This window comes from Delphinus delphis, chromosome 1 (genome assembly GCF_949987515.2).
Source record: "Delphinus delphis chromosome 1, mDelDel1.2, whole genome shotgun sequence".
NCBI lineage: Eukaryota > Metazoa > Chordata > Mammalia > Artiodactyla > Delphinidae > Delphinus > Delphinus delphis.
Genome location: NC_082683.1, coordinates 45,403,738 through 45,423,527, shown reverse-complemented (window position 1 = coordinate 45,423,527; position 19,790 = coordinate 45,403,738). Strand labels below are relative to the sequence as shown.

General features: G+C 53.5%; 2 protein-coding genes across 3 annotated transcripts in view; one reads left to right on the top strand and one right to left on the bottom strand.

Annotated features, from left to right (window-relative positions):
- Positions 1-1,834: 1,834 nt before the first annotated feature.
- On the top strand, positions 1,835-14,845 carry FAM151A (family with sequence similarity 151 member A). The gene is made up of 8 exons (XM_069540328.1): positions 1,835-1,949; positions 3,418-3,564; positions 8,889-9,146; positions 10,135-10,294; positions 11,736-11,960; positions 12,708-12,847; positions 13,592-13,735; positions 14,096-14,845. The coding sequence occupies exons 1-8, from the start codon at positions 1,835-1,837 to the stop codon at positions 14,767-14,769; spliced, it is 1,863 nt and encodes a 620-aa protein (XP_069396429.1). The 3' UTR covers positions 14,770-14,845.
- Positions 14,709-19,790, bottom strand: part of ACOT11 (acyl-CoA thioesterase 11) — a 52,153-nt gene continuing 47,071 nt past the window's right edge. For both annotated transcript variants that reach the window (XM_060022550.1, XM_060022560.1), the window contains exons 13-16: positions 18,762-18,895; positions 16,683-16,814; positions 15,957-16,083; positions 14,709-15,081 (exon numbers count right to left, since the gene is read on the bottom strand). In XM_060022550.1, coding sequence (XP_059878533.1) covers positions 14,926-15,081; positions 15,957-16,083; positions 16,683-16,814; positions 18,762-18,895 — 549 coding nt within the window. In that variant the 3' untranslated portion in view covers positions 14,709-14,925. The remainder of the gene's footprint in view (positions 15,082-15,956; positions 16,084-16,682; positions 16,815-18,761; positions 18,896-19,790) is intronic.

The window sequence follows — 19,790 nt, the reverse complement described above, 5'->3', positions numbered from 1 at the left end:
TTCTTTATTTTGTTCCATGACAGTTAATTACACCATTCTGTCTTCCAGGTCACTTATCCGTTCTACTGCCTCAGTTATTCTGCTCTTGATTCCTTCCAGCGTATTTTTCATTTCAGTTATTGTATTGTTCACCACTGTTTGTTTGTTCTTTAATTCTTCTAGGTGTTTATTCTTTAATTCTTCTAGGTCTTTGTTAAACATTTCTTGCATCTTCTCAATCTTTGCCTCCATTCTTTTTCCAAGGTCCTGGATCATCTTCACTACCATTATTCTGAATTCTTTTTCTGGAAGGTTGCCTATCTCCACTTCATTTAGTTGTTTTTCTGGGGCTTTATCTTGTTCTTTCATCTGGTACAAAGTCCTCTGCCTCTTCATCTTGTCTATCTTTCTGTGAATGTGGTTTTTGTTCCATAGGCTGCAGGATTGTGGTTCTTGCTTCTGCTTTCTGCCCTCTGGTGGATGAGGCTACCTAAGAGGCTTGTGCAAGTTTACTAATGGGAGGGGCTGGTGGTGGGTAGAGCTGGGTGTTGCTCTGGTGGGCAGAGCTCAGTAAAACTTTAATCCGCTTGTCTGCTGATGGGTGGGGCTGAGTTCCCTCCCTGTTGGTTGTTTGGCCTGAGGCCACACAACACTGGAGCCTACCTGGCTCTTTGGTGGGGCTAATGGTGGACTCCAGGAGGGCTCACGCCAAGGAGTACTTCCCAGAACTTCTGCTGCCAGTGTCCTTGTCCCCACTGTGAGCCACAGCCACACCTGCCTCAGCAGGAGACCCTCCAGCAGTAGCAGGTAGGTCTGGTTCAGTCTCCTATGGAGTCACTGCTCCTTCCCCTGGGTCCCAGTGTGCACACTACTTTGTGTGTGCCCTCCAAGAGTGGAGTCTCTGTTTCCCCCAGTCCTGTCAAAGTTCTGCAATCAAATCCTGCTAGCCTTTATAGTCTGATTCTCTAGGAATTCCTCCTCCCGTTGCTGGACCCCCAGGTTGGGAAGCCTGATGTGGGACTCAGAACCTTCACTCCAGTGGGTGGACTTCTGTGGTATCAGTGTTCTCCAGTTTGTGAGTCAGCCACCAGCAGTTATGGGATTTGATTTTATTGTGATTGCGCCCCTCCAACCATCTCCTTGTGGCTTCTCCTTTGTCTTTGGATGTGAGCTATCTGTTTTGGTGAATTCCAGTTTCTTCCTATTGATGATTGTTCAGCAGTTAGTTGTGATTCCGGTGCTCTCACAAGAGGGAGTGAGCGCTCGTCCTTCTACTCTGCCATCTTCCCCCCTGCCCTCCAGGCCTACCACTTTCAATCTCAGGTAGATAATCTATCTGGGATAGAAGGAAAATTCATATTCCTCAGGCAGATCTAATCTGTCCTTGTTGCCCACCCTTGCCTGACCTTTGTGACTCCCTGGGGCAGGGCACAAAGAGGGAAGAACCATCTAGGTATCTCCTTTTATGCAGGGGCAGAAAAACTCCAGGTCTTCAGGAAAGCAAAGTCAAGCTGGATCTAGATCCCTGGTCCCCCAACTACCAGGCAGGGGCAGACAGGCAGCAGGTGGGGCTCAGTCTAACATCTTCTGCTGACTCTTAATGTGCTCAAAGGTTATTTTGAAGGTGGCAGGATTTTCTGCTTGACCCGTTAAGATCCTGGGAGAGAGAGAGGAGGAGGAGTAGGGCGGGAAGGTAGGAGGGACTTCGGGAACTGTCTTCTGGGACATTTTCCTGGCCCGCTGGGGGACAACTAGGTGCTGCTAAGGCTCCTGCCTCCCATCTGATCCTAGCTCTGAGAGCCTCAGGAGACTCTGCACCGCAAGGAGTGTGGGGCATTTCCCAGAGAGGGTCATCATGGCCTACAAGAAGGGGTGCTCGAAGTGGGCCCTTGTCAGCAGTGCCAGTGTGGCTCTTGTGTTCACCATCGGGATGATCCTGTTCTTCTCTCTGCAGCAGGGCATCCTGCCAGGTAGGAGCTTCCCAGTCATGCCATCTGATCGGCTTCCCCCATCCCTCACTCCTTGCCCCCAGAAGGTTCTGTCCTCATCTACAGCCCTGATGGCCTCCTCTCCCCTCCCTACCAAGACTCTCCTCCATCCACAGCTCTACCTGCCCCTCCCATCACCAACCCCACCAAGACTTGATTCCCAGCAGACAGTCCCATTAACTTTCCCTTCCTTCTTTACCAGGCTTCAGTTACCTGAGGACCAATGAACCTTGGTCTTCAGCCCAGACCTCCTTCTGTGCCCCTAGATGAACATTCCTTCTTAGAGGGTCATGCAGGCATCTCATATTCAGCTGACTGAGCTGAACTTTCCCTCTCCCCTCTGCGCCCTCTCCCGGTGAAGGGTCCTCCATCCACACGGGGACCTGGGAGCAGCCTCCTCTCTTCCTCCTGCCTCATGCCTGTATCTTCAGTCCTGTGCCTCGAGGCTCTTCCTTCCCATCCTCTACCCTCCATCCCTGCCCACCATGACTTCTCAAGCCTCTGTCTCCTGCTGGACCCCTGCAGCAGCCCTCCCCCTCCCACACAGTCTCCGCTGCCAGCCTGCTCACACCAGCCCATGCTCGGTCTGCCACCAAGGAGATCTTTCCTTTTTTTTTTTTTAATTTTTATTTATTTATTTAATTTTGGCTGTGTTGGGTCTGCATTGCTACACGTGGGCTGTCTCTAGTTGTGGCGAACAGGGGTTACTCTTTGTTGCAGTGTATGGGCTTTTCATTGCAGTGTATGAGCTTCTCATTGCAGTGGCTTCTCTTGCTGTGGAGCACAGGCTCTAGGCACACAGGCTTCAGTAGTTGCAGCACGTGGCTCAGCAGTTGTGGCACGCAGGCTTTGTTGCTCCGTGGCATGTGGGATCTTCCCGGACCAGGGCTCGAACCCGTGTCCCCTGCATTGGCAGGCAGATTCTTAGCCACTGTGTAAGGAGATCTTTCTAAACATAAACCTAGTTTGCTGTCTCCAGCACACACCCAACTCCTTTGCTGGTGCCCAAAGCCATTTACAACGGGATCACAGCCCTCTTCCCATCTTGCCCTATTCCATTTCTCTGCATTCTGTACCAGGCCAATGGCCATTCCTTTAGGCAACCATATATTTCCTATGGTCAAACCTTTGCTTATACTGTTCTCTCTGTCTGAAATAACCTAGGCCCCTATTTTGGTCAAAGTTACACACCCATCCTTCTAGGTCTCCCTTAAATGTTCCCTTATCAGTGAACTTCCCAACATCTGCAGGCTGGTTCAGAGCATCATTGTGCCCAGGACCCCACATATTTCTCTCTCTCCCAGCACTGATGAATCTGGGGTCCACTGTCTCTGCTAGATGGTGTGCTAGACACTCCCCGGGGCCCAAGGAGGGTTAGTAGGATGTACGGATGAGAGTCTTGGTCTGGGGCAAGAACTGATGTTGACAGTTCCCTTCGCCTTGATTGCAGGCTGTGAGCAGGATGCGGTCTGCCGCTCCGACGCGGACATGCTGGACTACCTGCTGAGCCTGGGTCAGATCAGCCAACACGACGGCCTTCTGGTCACCTGGTACCATGCTGCCAACAGCCAGAAGGAGATGAGGGCTGCCCTCAGCAGTAAGTCCAGTTGCCAGAACTGGGGCAGGCCGGGGCAGAGGTGGAGGCAATGGAGGGAGAGCAGAGGTGGGGCTAAGACAGCACTACCTATGCGGTGGCATTAGGATGGGTATCGCCGCGTTCTTGCCATCCTCCACTTGAGAAAGTGGGGGCTCAGGGGTTAAGTGACTGGCTCAGGTTGTGCAGAGATGTCTGGTTCCAAGGTCACATCCTGCCCTTCCTCCCAGGCCTTGTCAGGAGACAGCTTCCCTGCTAAGGAGGCCTTTGTCCTCAAAGTCTAAAGAGCCAGAAGATGTTTGAGTGCCAGCGCTACCAAAAACGAGCTGTGGAAGCCTGAGCAAGTTGTGTAACTCCTGAGCCTCTGATTCAGAATGATTACGGCAGCCAGTGGGCAACCACTCCCGGTGGGGACACACACTCACATTCCACGTGGGTCTCCTGGGACTACCAGCAGCCTGTTTTGTGGGTGCCATTCGACAGGAGAAAAATGGAGGCTCAGAAAAGTTAGGTGACTTACCTAACTTCACTAAGGTCACACTGTTTGAAAGTGGCTAAGCCAGCATTGGAGCACCCAGTGGTCAGCTCCTACGCTCTAAACCACTGCATTATGCCTGGCCCAGTTCAAAAGGGAAGATCACTCTTCCAGGACTATGGGGAAGCTCATTAGATCATGTTCATGTATGTGCTTGTACACTCTACAGCAGTGACTATTCGAGGCGAAAGGAAGGGTCCCCAGATTTGAGCGTGCTTCAGAAAACACATTGCTAGCCCCACCCCTGGAGTTTCAGATTCAGTGGTTCCGGGGTGGGGCCTGAGAATTTGTATTTCTAATAAGTTCCCAGGTGACATTGATGTTGCTGGCCCCAGGATCACACTTTGAGAACCACTGCTCAACCAAAATCCCTCAAGTTTAGGAAAGTGAGATCCAGAGGGTCTTGTCCAAGGTCACACAGTAGGTCTGAAGCAGAGCAAGACCTAGGCGCCAGGCCTCTGGCTCTTACTCCAGCAGAGTCACCAGCAGAGAGCCTGGGAATGAGCATCTGGGAAAGGTTGGCTGAATGAATGAATGAGTCCTTAGGGAGACTTCCTGGAGGAGGCAGGCTTGGCGGTCAGCAGAGGAGAGGCCACCACAGGCTGGGTGGAGCCAGTTTGCTGCTGCTTCAGGATCGGGAGGCTAATGGCCAGACTTGGGTGATAAGAGGCCAGAGAACTCCCTGGCAAGAGGGAGGGCTCTTATCTGGCAGATAAGGCCTGAGGGAAAGCAAAGAGGATCTGCCAGCCCCAGGCTCATCCCAGGTCAGCCCTGGGGCAGCAGGTAAGGGATCAGGCCCCACCAAGTTGGGACCTTGGCCAAGAAGAAAGCTAAGGGCCCCAACCAGGCAGTGCCCAACAGCGTGGAGCATGCAGAGACACCCCTTAGCATAGCTGCAGGGGTGCGGAGGGCCCCAGGCCCAGTCTTCTCCCTGAGGGTCCTGCTAGGTCCCTGAGGTAGGTCTCTGGGAGGAGGGTGGCTCCACAACTGAGGTGGAGACCCTCCGGGGGAGCCAATGGTAGGCCAGGGTTAGGCCGGTGAAGTCACCTTGAACGTGACTGGACACCCATGTGGAGGGGAGGGGCCACAGCAAAGGCCTAGGAGGCAGACAGACTGGGTTCAAATTCTACCTTTTATCATTTACCAGAGGAGTGATTTGGGACAGGTGACTTCACCCATCTGCAGCTCGGTTTTTCCCTCTGCAAAATGTGGGCTGGTAGGGTGACCATATCATTTATCATCCAAACCAGGGCACTTTTGATAGTGAAAGAGGTCATTATTAATAATTATGCTGAAACAACAGGAATACACCAGACTCTCCCAGGCAAATGGGGACATGTGCTCACCCTAGTTAAGTGAGCTACTCCACGTAAATGATAATTAATACTTAGTGAATGCCTAACAAAAGATATTTTATTATTTACTTCTAGTAAACAAGGGGACAGGGAGCACAGAGAGGTCCAGTAACCTGCCCAAGATCACACAGCTTGCAGGTGTTAGAGCTGGGACTGGAAGCTAGCAGCCTTGGGTTCAGGATCTGCACACTCAGCCACAGCGCTCTCCTGCCAGACGTAATGCATAGAGCTCCTGGCATGTGGGGGAGAGGAAGGGGGGTCTGGTAACTTCCTGTGGGCTCCCTCTGGAGAGCATCACTCCTTCCCACCTGACTGCACCCCTGAGGACCAGGACTCTTACTGTGGCTGCAGAAACCTGATCCTTTCCTCATCTCCTGTTCCTTCACACCCCCAACCAAGTGAGTTGGCCCCCCAGATTCAGCATCTGGAAAGCACACAACAGGTGTAAATGACAAGGGAGATGACTTCGGGAGGAAGCTGGATCCAGGTGGCTATCGCAAGGAGGCAGGTTAGGTCCATCAGTCTTTAGTCCACCTCACTGAGCGTTTGCTGGGCCCCTACTCTGCACCCAGCTCAGGAGGAGGTTTAGAAATGAGTGAGAGGTGGCCCTGTGTTCAAGGGGCTCACAGTGTCTCAAGGAAGGCAGCTGGTGAAAGTCAAGCAAGGCAGCAGCATCGGAGGTTCACCGGGCCGCAGAGACCTGGGTTCCAGCCCTGGCTCCCGCCCAGCGTGCCCCCACCCTCCCCAGACCGTAACTGGCTCCCGTTAGATGGGGAAGAAGACCCCTCAGTATCCACTCTCTTTTTTTTTTTTTTTTTTTTTTTTGCGGTACGCGGGCCTCTCACTGTTGGGGCCTCTCCCGCTGCGGAGCACAGGCTCCGAACGCGCAGGCTCAGCGGCCATGGCCCACGGGCCCAGCCGCTCCACGGCATGTGGGATCCTCCTGGACCGGGGCACGAACCCGTGTGCCCTGCATCGGCAAGCGAACGCTCAACCACTGCGCCACCAGGGAAGCCCCCACTCTCTTTTTTTTAAGCAGTTTTTTTTTCTTTTTTTTTTTTTTTGCGGTACGCGGGCCTCTCACAGTTGTGGCCTCTCCCGTTGTGGAGCACAGGCTCCGGACGCGCAGGCTCAGCGGCCATGGCTTACGGGCCCAGCCGCTCTGCAGCACGTGGGATCTTCCCGGACCAGGGCACGAACCCGTGTCCCCTGCATCGGCAGGTGGACTCTCAACCACTGCGCCACCAGGGAAGGCCAGTATTCTTTCTCTTGAACTACCCTCTTATCTGCCCAGCTGCCCCCTCGGGCCTGGCTTCTCTGGGCCTTGATGGGCCCCAAACTCTTTGGACCCCTCTCTTTGCATTCCCAGGTAACCGAAAGTTAAGAAAAGAAAGTGCTTTGTGTTCAAGCCATAAACATAAAGGCTACCTTCATATAGCCCTTCACAGTTTACAACGTGCCTTTATGTCCATGTCCTGTAGCCACGGTCCAGGGAGGCTCATCCCCATCTGGCCAGTGAGGACTCCAGAAAGTCCAGAGCTCTGGGCAGGAGGTATAATATGAGGATGAAGTGGGACAATGCAAAGTGCCTGGCTCAGCGCTGGGGACAGCCTGGCACTCAGCCTCCTCCCCCTCCTGGAAATCCAGACACCTAGATTTTAAAGAAATCTGCAAAAATTCTCTGCGACTTTGGGCAAGCGCTATCACCTTTCTGAACCTGCGCTGGTTGACCTTAACTTTTCTATCACCCATTCATTCAGTCTTTTATCATCCAGCAAACATTTCTGAAGCTCCTTTTTTAGGCCTATTATTGTCTTGGCACTGGAAATCCAAGTGATGGGCAACACAGACCCAGATCCTGCTCCCTGACACTAACACTCAGGAAAGCTGGTGCTAAATGAGTGATTACATGGGGGCTGAGCACTCAGAGGAGAAGCTGGCAACCTAACTTAGACTGGATGTGTGGTTTAGGGATGGCCTCCTTGATATTTTAAGCCAACACCCACGGATGAGCTGGAGGTGGCCTAGTAAAGCTGCGGAGGGAAGTGTTGCCAAGACAACAGCCATGTGTAAGAGCCCAGAGAAGGGAAGACAAGATATTTGAGCATCGATACTCGAAGTGTGGGCCACGGACCCGCAGCATGGGCATCACGGGGGAGATTGTCAGACACCTTGGGCCCCACCCCAGACCTACTGAGCACAACTTGCATTTTAACAGTTCCTGGGTGATTTGTGTGCACATTAATGTTGGAGAAACAGAAGTGGCTGGAAGCTAGAGACTGAGGGAGAGAGGGACTCGAGATGAGATGGGAAAGTTTGCCAGGCCTGGTCATGCAGGACCTCACAGACTATGGTAAGGCATTTAGCTTGGACTCTTAGGACAACGGGCAGGGACGTTTTGATTTTTTAACAGAAGTGACACGATCAGGTACGTGTTTGGAATACTCACCCTAGTGGCCGTGTGCAGAATGGACTTGGAGGGGAGCAGAGCTCAAGTCACGAGGCTGTGAGTGTCAAACACAAGAGGCCCTCTGATGCCAACTGTCTGTGATGGGGCAGGAGCTGAGAGCGACCCCGCCTGCCCTCCACTCCATTCCTTAGACAGAGACCCTGGCCGGCTATTCTGGCCTGCTTCTCACGGAAAGGCCTCAGCTCCCTCCTGGACTGAACTCTCGGAACAGGCATCACACAGCCACCTGATGGAGTTAACTGTGTGCATTTAAAAGATAAAAATAACGATGCTCAGTGCTGTAAGTGTGCCGGAGATGGGCCAGCGTATGTATTTCTGGCAGGAACATGAGTCAGAAGAATTTTTCTAGACAGTAATTTGTTAGTATGGGCCTTAAAATCACCCTGCGTGGCCCTGACTCAAATTCCTTGTCAGGATAAAAAATAATCAGAAAATCAGAATAAAACATGCATCATTATTTGTTAGTAGCAAAAATTTAGAAACTACTAGGATGTCTCAGGAATGGGAGAGTGGCTAACTAAAGCAGGGTGAGTGCCCTCAATCGGGTTTTTGCAGCTTTTTTTTTTTTTTAATGAAACATAGAAAAGATTGTAAAAAATGTGTCACTATTGAAAGAAAAAGATTAAAATTATAAATGCAGAGTATTCCCAACTGTGTAAAAACTATAAATAGATAAAAGTGGAAGAAAATACATTAAAAAATGAACTATGATGGAAATGCTTTCCTCAAGTCAGGATAAAAAATAATCAGAAAATCAGAATAAAATATGCACCATTATTTGTTCGTAGCAAAAATTTAGAAATGTGGGCGAATATTTCTCTTTCTGCTTTTCTGTATTTTCCAAATGTTCTGTAATAGATGTGTAATACTTTGATGATGAGAAAAATTGCTTTAAATAAGGAAATGATCTGGGAATTCCCTGGCGGTCCAGTGGTTAGGACACGGCCCTCTCACTGCCGGGGCCCAGGTTCAATCCCTGGTCGGGGAACTAGGATCCCACAAGTTGTGCAGCAAAAAAAAAAAAAAAAAAAAAAAAGGAACCAATCAAGATGGAGTTTGTCCTCTTGCACAGGTGACGCTGTGGCCCTGGAGGCAGACGTCACGGTAGAAGGGCTCGGCACAGTCAATGAGACAGGGGTCCCCATCATGGCGCACCCCCCAGCCATCTACAGTGACAACACCCTACAGCAGTGGCTGGAGGCCGTGCTGGCTTCTTCCCAGAAGGGTAAGGACCTCTCTCAGCCCCTCCCCAGCTGCCCAGCCCTCTGGTCCTCAGGCCGCATGTGCAGGGGTCCTTCCACTAGGAAGCTAGTCCAGTGCTCGTCAGGAGTTGCTCGTTGCCTTGGCTTTCCAGCCCACCGCTCTAGAGGCCTGGGCTCGGGGAAGATCAGTGAGACAAGGGATATAAAAGTGCAGGGTAAGCTGCAAAGGGCCAAACATGTTTGGGCCCTGAATCCATGGAACTGGTTACAACATGCTCAAAAGCCAAATTCCACCTTCCCCTCCCATGTCTCTTTGCCAGTTATAGTCAGAATCCAGGCATCACCCTAATGTCTCTCCCTCATCCCCCACATCCGCTCAGCTGCTGCACCTGCCAATTCTAACCCTGAAGCCTACCCCCGATCCAGTCCCAGTCACATCATCTTTCTCCCGGACCTCCTTCCTCACTGGCTTCCTGCTTCCAAACTCAGCCCCTACCTGAGTGAGCTTTCCAAAATGCCAGTTGTCACGTCACTCCCCTGCTTTAACCCTCCATGGCTCCCCATTGTCCTCAGGACAAAGTGTGATCTCCTTGGCCTGTCTTGCAACATCCTGCTCTAACTTCTCAGCCTCATCTCCTGCTGTTCAGGCTCAGGTGGCTTAGGACCCTCTGAGCCTGCCTGTCCAAGAATCACAGTCCCTTTTCATCCGATGCTTGACAACCCCTGAACCTGCCCCAAGTCCCAAGCCCTTACCCGTCATCTGCTTCCTCCCCTTGATGATGGGGGACGGGAGCTCATTCCTACAGAGGCAAGTCCTTTCTCTCCAGGTTAGCTCTGCCTGTTTGAAAACCCTTCTTCACACCCAGCGAGAATCTGGTCCCTGTCTTCCCTCCCTGCCCCCAACACACATACCATACCTGCTCTCTCTGTCCCAGGAAGTCATGTGTTCTGTTTCCTTCTTCCTTGAGCACGAGGGACCAGTTCCCCAAGCGCTTGGCCCTCTCCCCACAGGCATCAAACTAGACTTCAAGAGCATCAAGGCCGTGGGCCCCTCCCTGGACCTCCTGCGGCGGCTGACCGAGGAGGGGAGAGTTCGGAGGCCTGTGTGGATCAATGCCGACATCCTGAGGGGCCCCAACATGGTCATCCCGATAGAAGTCAACGCTACACAGTGAGTGTTCGCCTCTCTGCCCCAGCTGTGTCCAATCCTCTTCTGTCAACATCTGGCACAGTAGGTGCTCAGGGGACCTTTGCTGAGTTTGCTTCCAGTCACACCATGTAGTCTGACCTCTGAGCCTACACACGTGCTATTCCCTCTGCCTCAAATGCCTTTCCCCCATTTCCTGATGAACCTTTGCCCAGTCATTACCTGTCCCAGAAACTTCCCTGACATCCAAGGCCGCTGAGGGCCTTCACTCACACTTTCTCCTAACAGTCCTGATTTCGTTGGACTATCACCGTTGGATTACAGGTTTGGCACCCTTACTACAGTGATTATTCCTGGAGGGCAAACAGGGCCTGGTCCAGTGACAAGGGCAACAGTTGGCCTGCTAGAAAAGTCTAAAGCACTGACTCCTTCCTTAGCCCCACATGAAATCCCAGCACTGCCACCAACCGCCCTCGTGTAACACCAGCTTCATGGTGTGCTCCAGTTTACGAAGGGCCACTTAAAAGGAGAGCATACATCTGAGTTGATCTTCACATAGCAATGCCAGGTTAGGAGCATTTTTTCTCACCATTTTGCAGATGAGAAAGCTGACAATAATTGAGGCACAATCTGTTGAATGTTTATTATGTGTCACAGGCACTGTTTCAAGTACTCTAGTTGTAGAATACCACTTAACTCTTACTTGAGAATGAGGTAGGTAATATTATTTTCATTTTATTAATACAGGAAATATCTCACTGAAGTTAAATGACTTGCCTAAATCTAGTAATTGGCAGAGGAAAGATTCAAAACCAGGCCCATCTGACTCTAACCTCCATGCTCTTTACCGTCCATCCATCCATCCATCCATCTTTGCAGCCAGTCAGCCAACAATCCGTCTGTCCAATATTTATCACGATTCTCAAACTGAGGTGCATTTGGAAAGCAGCAGTTTGAAAATGTAGTCAGTGGCCCAAGATAAACAATGGTTCACCTTCTTGGAGTGAAGAAAATTACTCAATAATTTGGGGAGAGGGAGAGGGTAACATTATTTGCCTATTAAAATTTGCATTAAGGCAAAATCTGAATGAAATTTTTAAATAAAATATGAAAGTTCAGAGACTCTCACAGCTGGGAGAACCCACATCCCACACCTGGGGCTTTAGATTCCCCCGTCCATGTGGGTATGTTTACGAAGGCCTGTCCTGCCTGAAAGGATGCCATCTTTGAGAATCAAAGGGGCTGGGTGAGCTGCCCAAGGTCACAGAATCAGGACCCAAACCCAGACCTCCCCAACACCAAAGTCCATGCCCTACTGTGGGACTTTGAGCAAGCCATTTCTGTTCTTTAGGACTGTGCCCTTATATCATAGATGCAAGAGATCCTGCCTCTTCTTAGCACTGTGATGGGAACCTGGGAGATGAGGAAGGGGCTCTAAAAGACCAGCATCTCTGATTCTCTGCAGGTTCCTGGCCTTGGTCCAGGAGAAGTACTCTAAGGCAACCCTGTCTCCAGGCTGGACCACCCTCTACCTGCCCCTGTTCCCAAACGGGACATATACCCGAGCCATGGTAGAGAAGATGCAGGGGCTGGTGGGAGGACTGCCACAGAAGGTCACCTTCCCTGTGCGGGCTGTCATGGTACGGGCTGCCTGGCCCCACTTCAGCTGGCTGCTGGGCCAATCTGAGAGGTGAGGACTCCCAGGCCCCTGCCACAGCTCCCACTCCCTCCAAACCCGCTCCCAGGCACTGATGCCCCCAGAAGATCCCAGAGGCTCATGGCTAGAAGGGTCTTATTGATCATCTGGTCCAACCTCTGCTGGTGCTCACATGCTCTACAATGTCCCTGCTTTCTGCTTGTATGCCTCCGGTAATGGGGAGCTCACTATCATCTGAGGCAGCCCGTCCATTGACAGACAACTCTCTGCCCTTTGGAAAGTGTCTACACTGAGACACAATTTGCCTCCCACAGCTTCCTCCCATGGAAGCCAGCTGTTCCCTGGGGCTGCCCAGATTGCACCTATAGCCTCTGCCCCAAGATAGCTCTGTAGGGATTGAGGAAGCCCCATCCCCACCCCTGCACTCTGTCCCCAGCTGCCCCACCTTCCTCAGCCTCTCCCCACTGGAGGCCGCCCCCCTCCCCTCTTCATACCTGACCTCTAGCCCCACCCCCTGCGCCCATCTCTTCTGTCCTTGTCTCCTTCCTAAGACAGGACCCAGAAATAGACACTCCAAATGAGGAGGCAGGGCAGTCTATCTCCCCTCCTTCTCAGCCTCTACTCTCAGTCATCATTCCCGAGGCCTCTGTGGCTTCTTTTGCCCCCAGGAAGCAGGGTAGTGTTCCCCCGCTGCCCAGCTCGGGTCCGGCTCTGAGCACAGGAGTGGGGCTGAGGGCTGCTGGGCCCAGGCAGGCACTGAGCTGGCTCTCTGGACCCCAGGTACAGCCTGACGCTGTGGCAGGCCACCTCAGACCCCGTGTCAGTGGACGATCTCCTCTACGTCCGGGACAACACCGCCACCCACCAAGTCTACTATGACCTCTTCGAGCCTCTCCTGTCCCAGTTCAAGCAGCTCGCCAGTAGGGAGGGGTCTGGGCAGCGTGGGAAAGGGCGGTGGGGCCGGATTCTGCACAGGGCAGCACTTGGTAGACACGGCAGCAGAGTTAGGTGGGATGGGGCACTGGAAGGGGAAAATCCTAGGAGGGATGGGAGGAAGGAATCGTTTTAAGCGCCAGTTGTATGCCAGACCCCAGTACAGTATGCTAAGCTTTATAGATCTGTGAAGCAGGGATTCCATTTTACAGATAGGGAAACTGAGATTCAGAACAGTTAGGTAATTTATACAAAGTCATTCAGCTTGAACGTGGCACAGCTCCTACTGGAACCAGCAAATTCCAAACCCCATACGCTTCCCCTTGTAATACAGTTCCTCTAAGGTTTACTCTAGCATTTCAGAGAATGGCCCCTCCACTGTACCTGCTAATCAGTGATGCAGACACTACCTTGTCCAAACACCTCACTCCCCTGACTCCAAACCTAGGACAGCCTGCAGTTAGCCCATCTCAAAGGGGACCCATCAGACCCAACATTCCTGCCTTGGGAGCCATCTTGGTGAGGGGGAGGAATACCAGCTTTGGGGCCAGACGGACCTGGCTCCATCAGGTTCCAATCCCAGCAACCCTGCCTACTGGCTGTAGGACCTTGGGCAAATCACCTGTAATCTAGAAAACAGGGAATTACAGCTCCCAGGAAGCTTGCTGTGAGGCTTAGAGAGGATGTGCGGTGCACAGAAGGGCTCTTCATCCTGGCAATTTGCCCCACAGTGAACGCCTCACGGAAGCAAAGCTACTACACGGGAGGCAGCCTGATCCCCTTTCTCCAACTCCCTGGGGATGAGGGTCTGAGCGTGGAGTGGCTGGTTCCTGACATCCAGGGCAACAGGAGCACAGCGACAGTGCGACTCCCAGGTAAGGTCCACCTGCAGCCCCTGTGCTCCTAGCTCAACCACAAGTTTCTTACACTTGGGGAAGCTGCCTCAGATCTCCGTTACCATAGCAACACGGCTGCAAGGTAGGGAGTACAGCGCTGTCACAAGTGCGGGGCTCCGGGCCTTCAGCACCCGTGAGCCCTCAGTCACAACACGCTGCAAGAGAGGTGGACATGGGCCCCAGGGCTGAGCCACAGGCAAGGGCCCAGAGCCGAGCTAGCAACTCATTGTATCATTCTGACGAGCCCCGGGCACATTCATAAGGCAGCCCTTCCACCTGGAACCCAGATCTGATCGACAGATCCCATTGCCCCGCTGCTGCATCCATTGCCTCTTCCAGACAGAGAAGGCATGATCCTGCTGGAAGCTGGCCTCCTGGAGCCTGCAGCTGGGGACCCCGTGCCCATCGTACGTGCCCCAGATGGCCGTGTCCTGACACTGGAGTTCTGCCTGCTGCAGCTGGCCACGCGCACCGGACGCTGGGGCATCCATGTGCACATAGCAGAGCCCACGGCCCTCCGGCCATCCCTGGCCACACTGGCCACCCTCTCCACCCTTGGCCACCTGCCTAGGCCTGTGTGGGTCGGGGCCACAATCTCCCACGGGAGTTTTGTGGTCCCTGGCTACGTGGCTGGCAGGGAGCTGCTTACAGCTGTGGCCGAGGTTTTCCCCCATGTGACGGTGGCACCAGGCTGGCCCGAGGAAGTGCTGAGCAGTGGCTACAGGGAACAGCTGCTCACAGATATGCTGGAGCTGTGCCAGGGCCTCTGGCAACCAGTGTCCTTCCAGCTTCAGGCTGGGCCGCTGGGCCAGAGCGTGGCTGGAGTCGTGGCCAGGCTGCTGGCAGCCTCCCCCCGGGCCACTGTCACAGTGGAACACAGCCCTGGCTGGGGCAGCTATGCATCTGTGCGGGCAGTGCTGCTGGCAGCCAGGGCCGTGGAGAGGACCCGAGTCTACTACAGGCTACCCCAGAGTTCCTACCAAGACTTGCTGGTGGACGTTGGCAGAAAGTGACCACCCAGGGGAGCTGGGCTGGTGGAGCCCTGGGTCCAGGTTTCCCACGGGGGTGGCAGGAAGGAATAAATGCCCCTGCCTCCCTCGGTGCCCTGCGTGTGTGTCCACAGGGCAGCATGGAGTGGGAGGTGGGCGTGAGGTGGCCGCTGAAGATGCTTAGAGGGTCTGGAGGCTGGGGGCCAGGTCGTTCCGGTTGTCCAGGAGGAACTGCTCACAAGCCTTGAAGGTGGTGTAGAACGCAGACGAGAGGCCAGTCACATTGGTGGTCACGTACTTGAGAAAGCCTGGGGTGGCCTGGTTATAGTAGGACACCTGCAGGGTGGGAAGCCACACTCAGGGAGGCGGGGCAGTGGGAGGGGTGGGAGCTGAGTGGACGTGAGGCGGGCGGGAGGCAGCCTTGCCGCCTGCTAGGAAGGCAGCAAATACCCGTCGGCACTTGAGGCCTTAGAAGATTGCGTGACTGGCGGGTGTGACCCCCTCCACCCCTCACCCCCACCCCGGGTGCTGACAACCCTGGCTTCCCTCTGTCACCACACACCACTGTCATCACGTGTCTCCCCTGTCAGCCGGGAGGCCCTGGAGGACGGGGGCTGGGTCTCCAGAGCCCAGCACAGAATCCCTTTTTTAAATGAAGGTGCTCTAGGGCCATCTGCAAGTTAGAATAAGCCCAAGGATTGCCCTGAGGAGCTCGTCAGTTTCGATGTGTTCTGTTAGCTAGCCCTGTCCAAGTCCCTACCTGGGGGGAGTCTCAGAGCCACTGTGAGCTGGGGAAGGGGCAGTGGGCATCCGCAGCCCAGCCACTCTCAGCCTTCTCCCCTACGCGTTAGTCAACACTGACTGCCCTGCTGAGTTTTATGGGCGCTGAGAGCCATTTAAAGCCTTCCTAGACAATATGTAAACGAGGAGATAGAATTTTAGATCAGAACCCGGGGCCTCTGCCCTCTGTGTCCAGTGCTTTTTCCAAGACCCTGCAGTGGCCTCGGGCTTAGCACAGATCAGGTCTTAATGAAGGCTCATGTTCAGCCCCTGACACTCCTAGGCTCCCCTGAGCTGGAAGAGAGAGACTGCTGGCAGGCAGGGGAGCCTGAGTCGGGAACTGTCTGAGCTGGACGGTGCTGAGTTCTGGACACAAGCGTGGCTTTGGGGTGAATCTGGGTGGGAGGGGGAAAGGAGACACCCAGCCTCACCTTGGTCAACTGATCCCCCTCATGCCAGAAGCAGAAGCCTGAGCAGATGGTCTCCCCACGCCTGTACTCCGAGGTCTCGAGGTGCGTGGGCAGCGTGACTGACCTCATCGCAATGACATAGGGGTCCCTGGAATGGAGGAAGGGGGTGGAGGGGACACAGGAGAGGGTGAGGGCCTGGTTCCAGAGTCTGAGGCACACAGAGCCTGGCTCTGGGCCAAGCTGGAAAGAGGAGATGCCTGTGGGTTAGCAGCTCTGAACTCACCAGGAGCCAGCGTGACTGCACTGTGGACTTTCTGGAAAAGCCCCTCCACTGCAGACACTCAGGAAGCAGTGTTGCTCTTTGGGATTTTTGTGCTTCATCTTTTTGCCTGTCTCTAGCAGAAGTGATGCCGTCTCTCTGGCATCCCCACCATGGCACAGCTGACAGCCTCACCACCCTTCAGCCAACACAGGGCCTTCAGAGGCTGGAGGCCAAGGAGTCAGCCATGTGAGAACTGGCCTGTCTGTGGCCTGGGACAAGGCGCCCTCACTATCCCAGGGACAGAGACCACCCCGCTTTAGAGCATGAGTGACTAGAGGGGCCAGGCATCCCCATGTCCTCCATTCTACCCACAGTAAGACCACTGCGGCCAGTAGGAAGCAGAGGGCTGACTCTAGGCTGATGTCCCCTCCCTGGGGAGGAAGATGAGCCCTGCCCACCTCCCACCCCAGAAGGCAGGCACGCACCTGTTGTCACAAGGCTTCCGCCGAGAGGCCAGGATCACAAAATCCTGGGGCTTGGGGTCACCACCGAGGGCGGGGCTGATGATGTGGTAGATGGCATCATCCTCGTCCACCTGCTGCACTAGCTCCACGGTCCTGTGCAAAACCCAGGGGCGTCACACCAGCTCCTCGTGGGAGAGCAGGTCTGACCCAGGCCCTCCCGTGCTTCAGCTGCCCTGAGCAGATGCTTGGGGTATATTTCACCCCAACACTGCTCAGCAGGGACCACAGGAGGGCAGAAAAGGCTGTCAAGATAAACACACACACGGGCACACAGACACATACACAAGCAAATGAACACACACACCCGTGGGCACACATGCGCACAGACGCATAGATAGACACCCCCCGATGCACACACAAAACTATGGGTGTCTGTCTATGCAGATGCACATGCCCTACGCAGATGTGTGATGACTTAGGAGTTGTACTGAATATTCAGTGAGCACCCACTGTGTGCCAGACCTGTTCTAAGAGCGTTACGGGTACTATCTCACCTAACCCCACGTCAGCCCATGCAGTTGGTACTCTTAGTATCCCCATTTTATAGATGAGGGGGCTGAGACTCAGAGAAATAACTCACCTCCGGCCACAGAGCTAATAAGGAAGCAGGTGTGGGACGTGCTTGGGCTGTTGGGCGCCAGAGCTGTGCCCCTCAGGCCCGGGCACACTGCACGCGTGTGCCCAGGTAGACACACGTAGGCTTACACCAACACGCGCACACACACAAGGACATCCACGCAGAGACACACACAGCCACGTCCAGACCCGCCACCTTTTCCCTGCTCTCCCGCCCACCCTGGAAGCTGCCTCAGGAACAGGGCAGCTGTGGGCAGGGTGGAGGAAAGCTGCTAGGGCCTCCCTTCCCCTCAGGACACACCCCCCAATCCCATCAAGCATCAAGATATGATTGGGCCTTGAAGGCCCACACCAGCCCACCTCCTCCAAGAAGCCTTCCTACCACATGCCCAACCCCTTCTCCCCAACATCCACCACCAAATCACCTCTCAGGCTTCCAGGATGGCATGGCCAGCAGGCCTGAGGCAAACCTAGACCAGGGCTTTTTAAAGCAACTCAGCCCTTCTTGCAAAGAAACCTTATGCAGAAAGCCTGTGTGTGAACAGCTACAAGCGGGCCTGCTTTGGTGAAGAGAGATGGGGAAAGGTAGGGGAAGGCCAATTTGTCAAATATCAACTCACCAAATGACCTGCTTACTGAATTTCCAAATGCACAGGTCCCCCTTATGGATACACTGAGGAATATAGGCTCCTCTTAATAAGTCATTGGAGAAATGATCAAAGAACCCCCAAAAGAGGGCGTTGGCATAACAGAAAATGACTTGAAAGGGATTTGAAAAAATACCAGTTTCAACTTCAACATTCCCATATTAAACACTGAAATTCTGGCTATTTTCCTAAGCAAAAACTTACATGGAGAGTCAATAAATTTGGGGAACAAGTGCATTTATAGGAATAACATTTATATTCAGGAACTCACTACATTAAAAAATAACATTCCTGTACATTCCTGTACATATCCACACGAAGAACTGGCAAACTTGGTAAATTCAGCAAATTGGCCGTTCTCTGAGTTACCATGAGTCTGGGAGGGGTTCCCACCCACCCCCTCCACTTCCAACTACCTCCCCAAGCAGTCCCTGAGCCCCTTCTGGGAAGGCAGAACTCCACAGAACACGCTTTGAAAATCACTGATCTATCCCTGGGTGCAAATCTACAACCCACACCTCAAGTACCCATTTTAAGAGGAGGGAAACTGAGGCCCAGAAAAGACATGACTTGCCATGGTCACAGTTCGTTAGGCCAGGAACAAGACTTAAACCCAGGCCCCCGACTCCAATTCCAGGCTCACTCTCCTCCCTGAGGGCTCAGACTACCCTTGACTCTGATGCTCACCTAACACATAACCAAGTGCCCCACCCCCATCCTCCCTGCTAAAGGCCGGCAGGCGCTGAGCACAGTGGGGGGACGGCTCAGGAGGAGACACCTGAGGGCCCACCTCTGCATCCCACCCCGCTGCCCTCACCGGTAGTGCTTGTCCCATTCGGGCCTCCGACGGAGGTCTGAGAGGAGCAGGAAGGCCTGGGCGGCGTCCACGTTCACCAGCATCTCCATGTGGAAGGAGAGGAACTTGTCCTCCTCTAGAGTGTACAGGCGGACCTGCGTGGGCCAGAGGGCAGCCTCGTTCCTGCGCCTCCTCCTCAGCCTATGCTGGGGACCGGGGCTGGAAGCTCAGGGCTGCCACTGATTGCTGTGTGACTGTGAACAAGCGACTCAACCTCTCTGAGCCTCGGTCGCATTCCCATGTAAATGGGGAGATTCAGCACAAGTGGATGGGAAGGTGTCTGAAGGAGCAGTGACTGTATGCATAAGCACAGGATGGAACGGTACTCACTACGAAATGGAACAAACTCAAACAGGCACTCAACACGAGTGAATGACTTGTGCCAAGAGAAAGAAGTCAGATTGAAAGGTTATATACCGTATGACTCCCCGTATTGGGCATTCTCAAAATAGACAAAACTAAAGGGACAGAAAACTGATCCGTGGTTTCCTGGGGCTGGGGGTGGGAAGAGGCTTGACCACCACGGGGAATGAGAGAAACTGGGGGGATTATGGAAATGTTCTGTATCTTGATTATGGTAGCGATTCTGTAACTTTATGTGTTTTCCCAACTAGTAGCATTATACAGTAAAAAGGGGACATTTTACTGCATGTAAATTATACCTCAATTTTCTTAATGTGGAAAAATTTTGTTAAAAGGAGATAAAGAAGCAGGGGCCGACACAACAACAGAACGAATCCTCAGAGCCAGGTGCCGTCCAGCCCCCTAAAGTCACAGGCCAAAGTGGCAGAGCTCAAGTCCTCCCTCAGCCCGCACTTGCCCCAGGCCCCCATCCCAGCAGCGCGTCACTGTAGAAGGAGCAGAGAGAGGGAGGACGCAGCGGGGGAGGATGAAATGGGTGGCAAGAAGGTGGGTGGGCAGGAGAGGATCCGGAGGGGGGACCCCCACTCCAGGCCCTGGCGGGGCAGGTTTGCTTCTCTAACTGGGCTG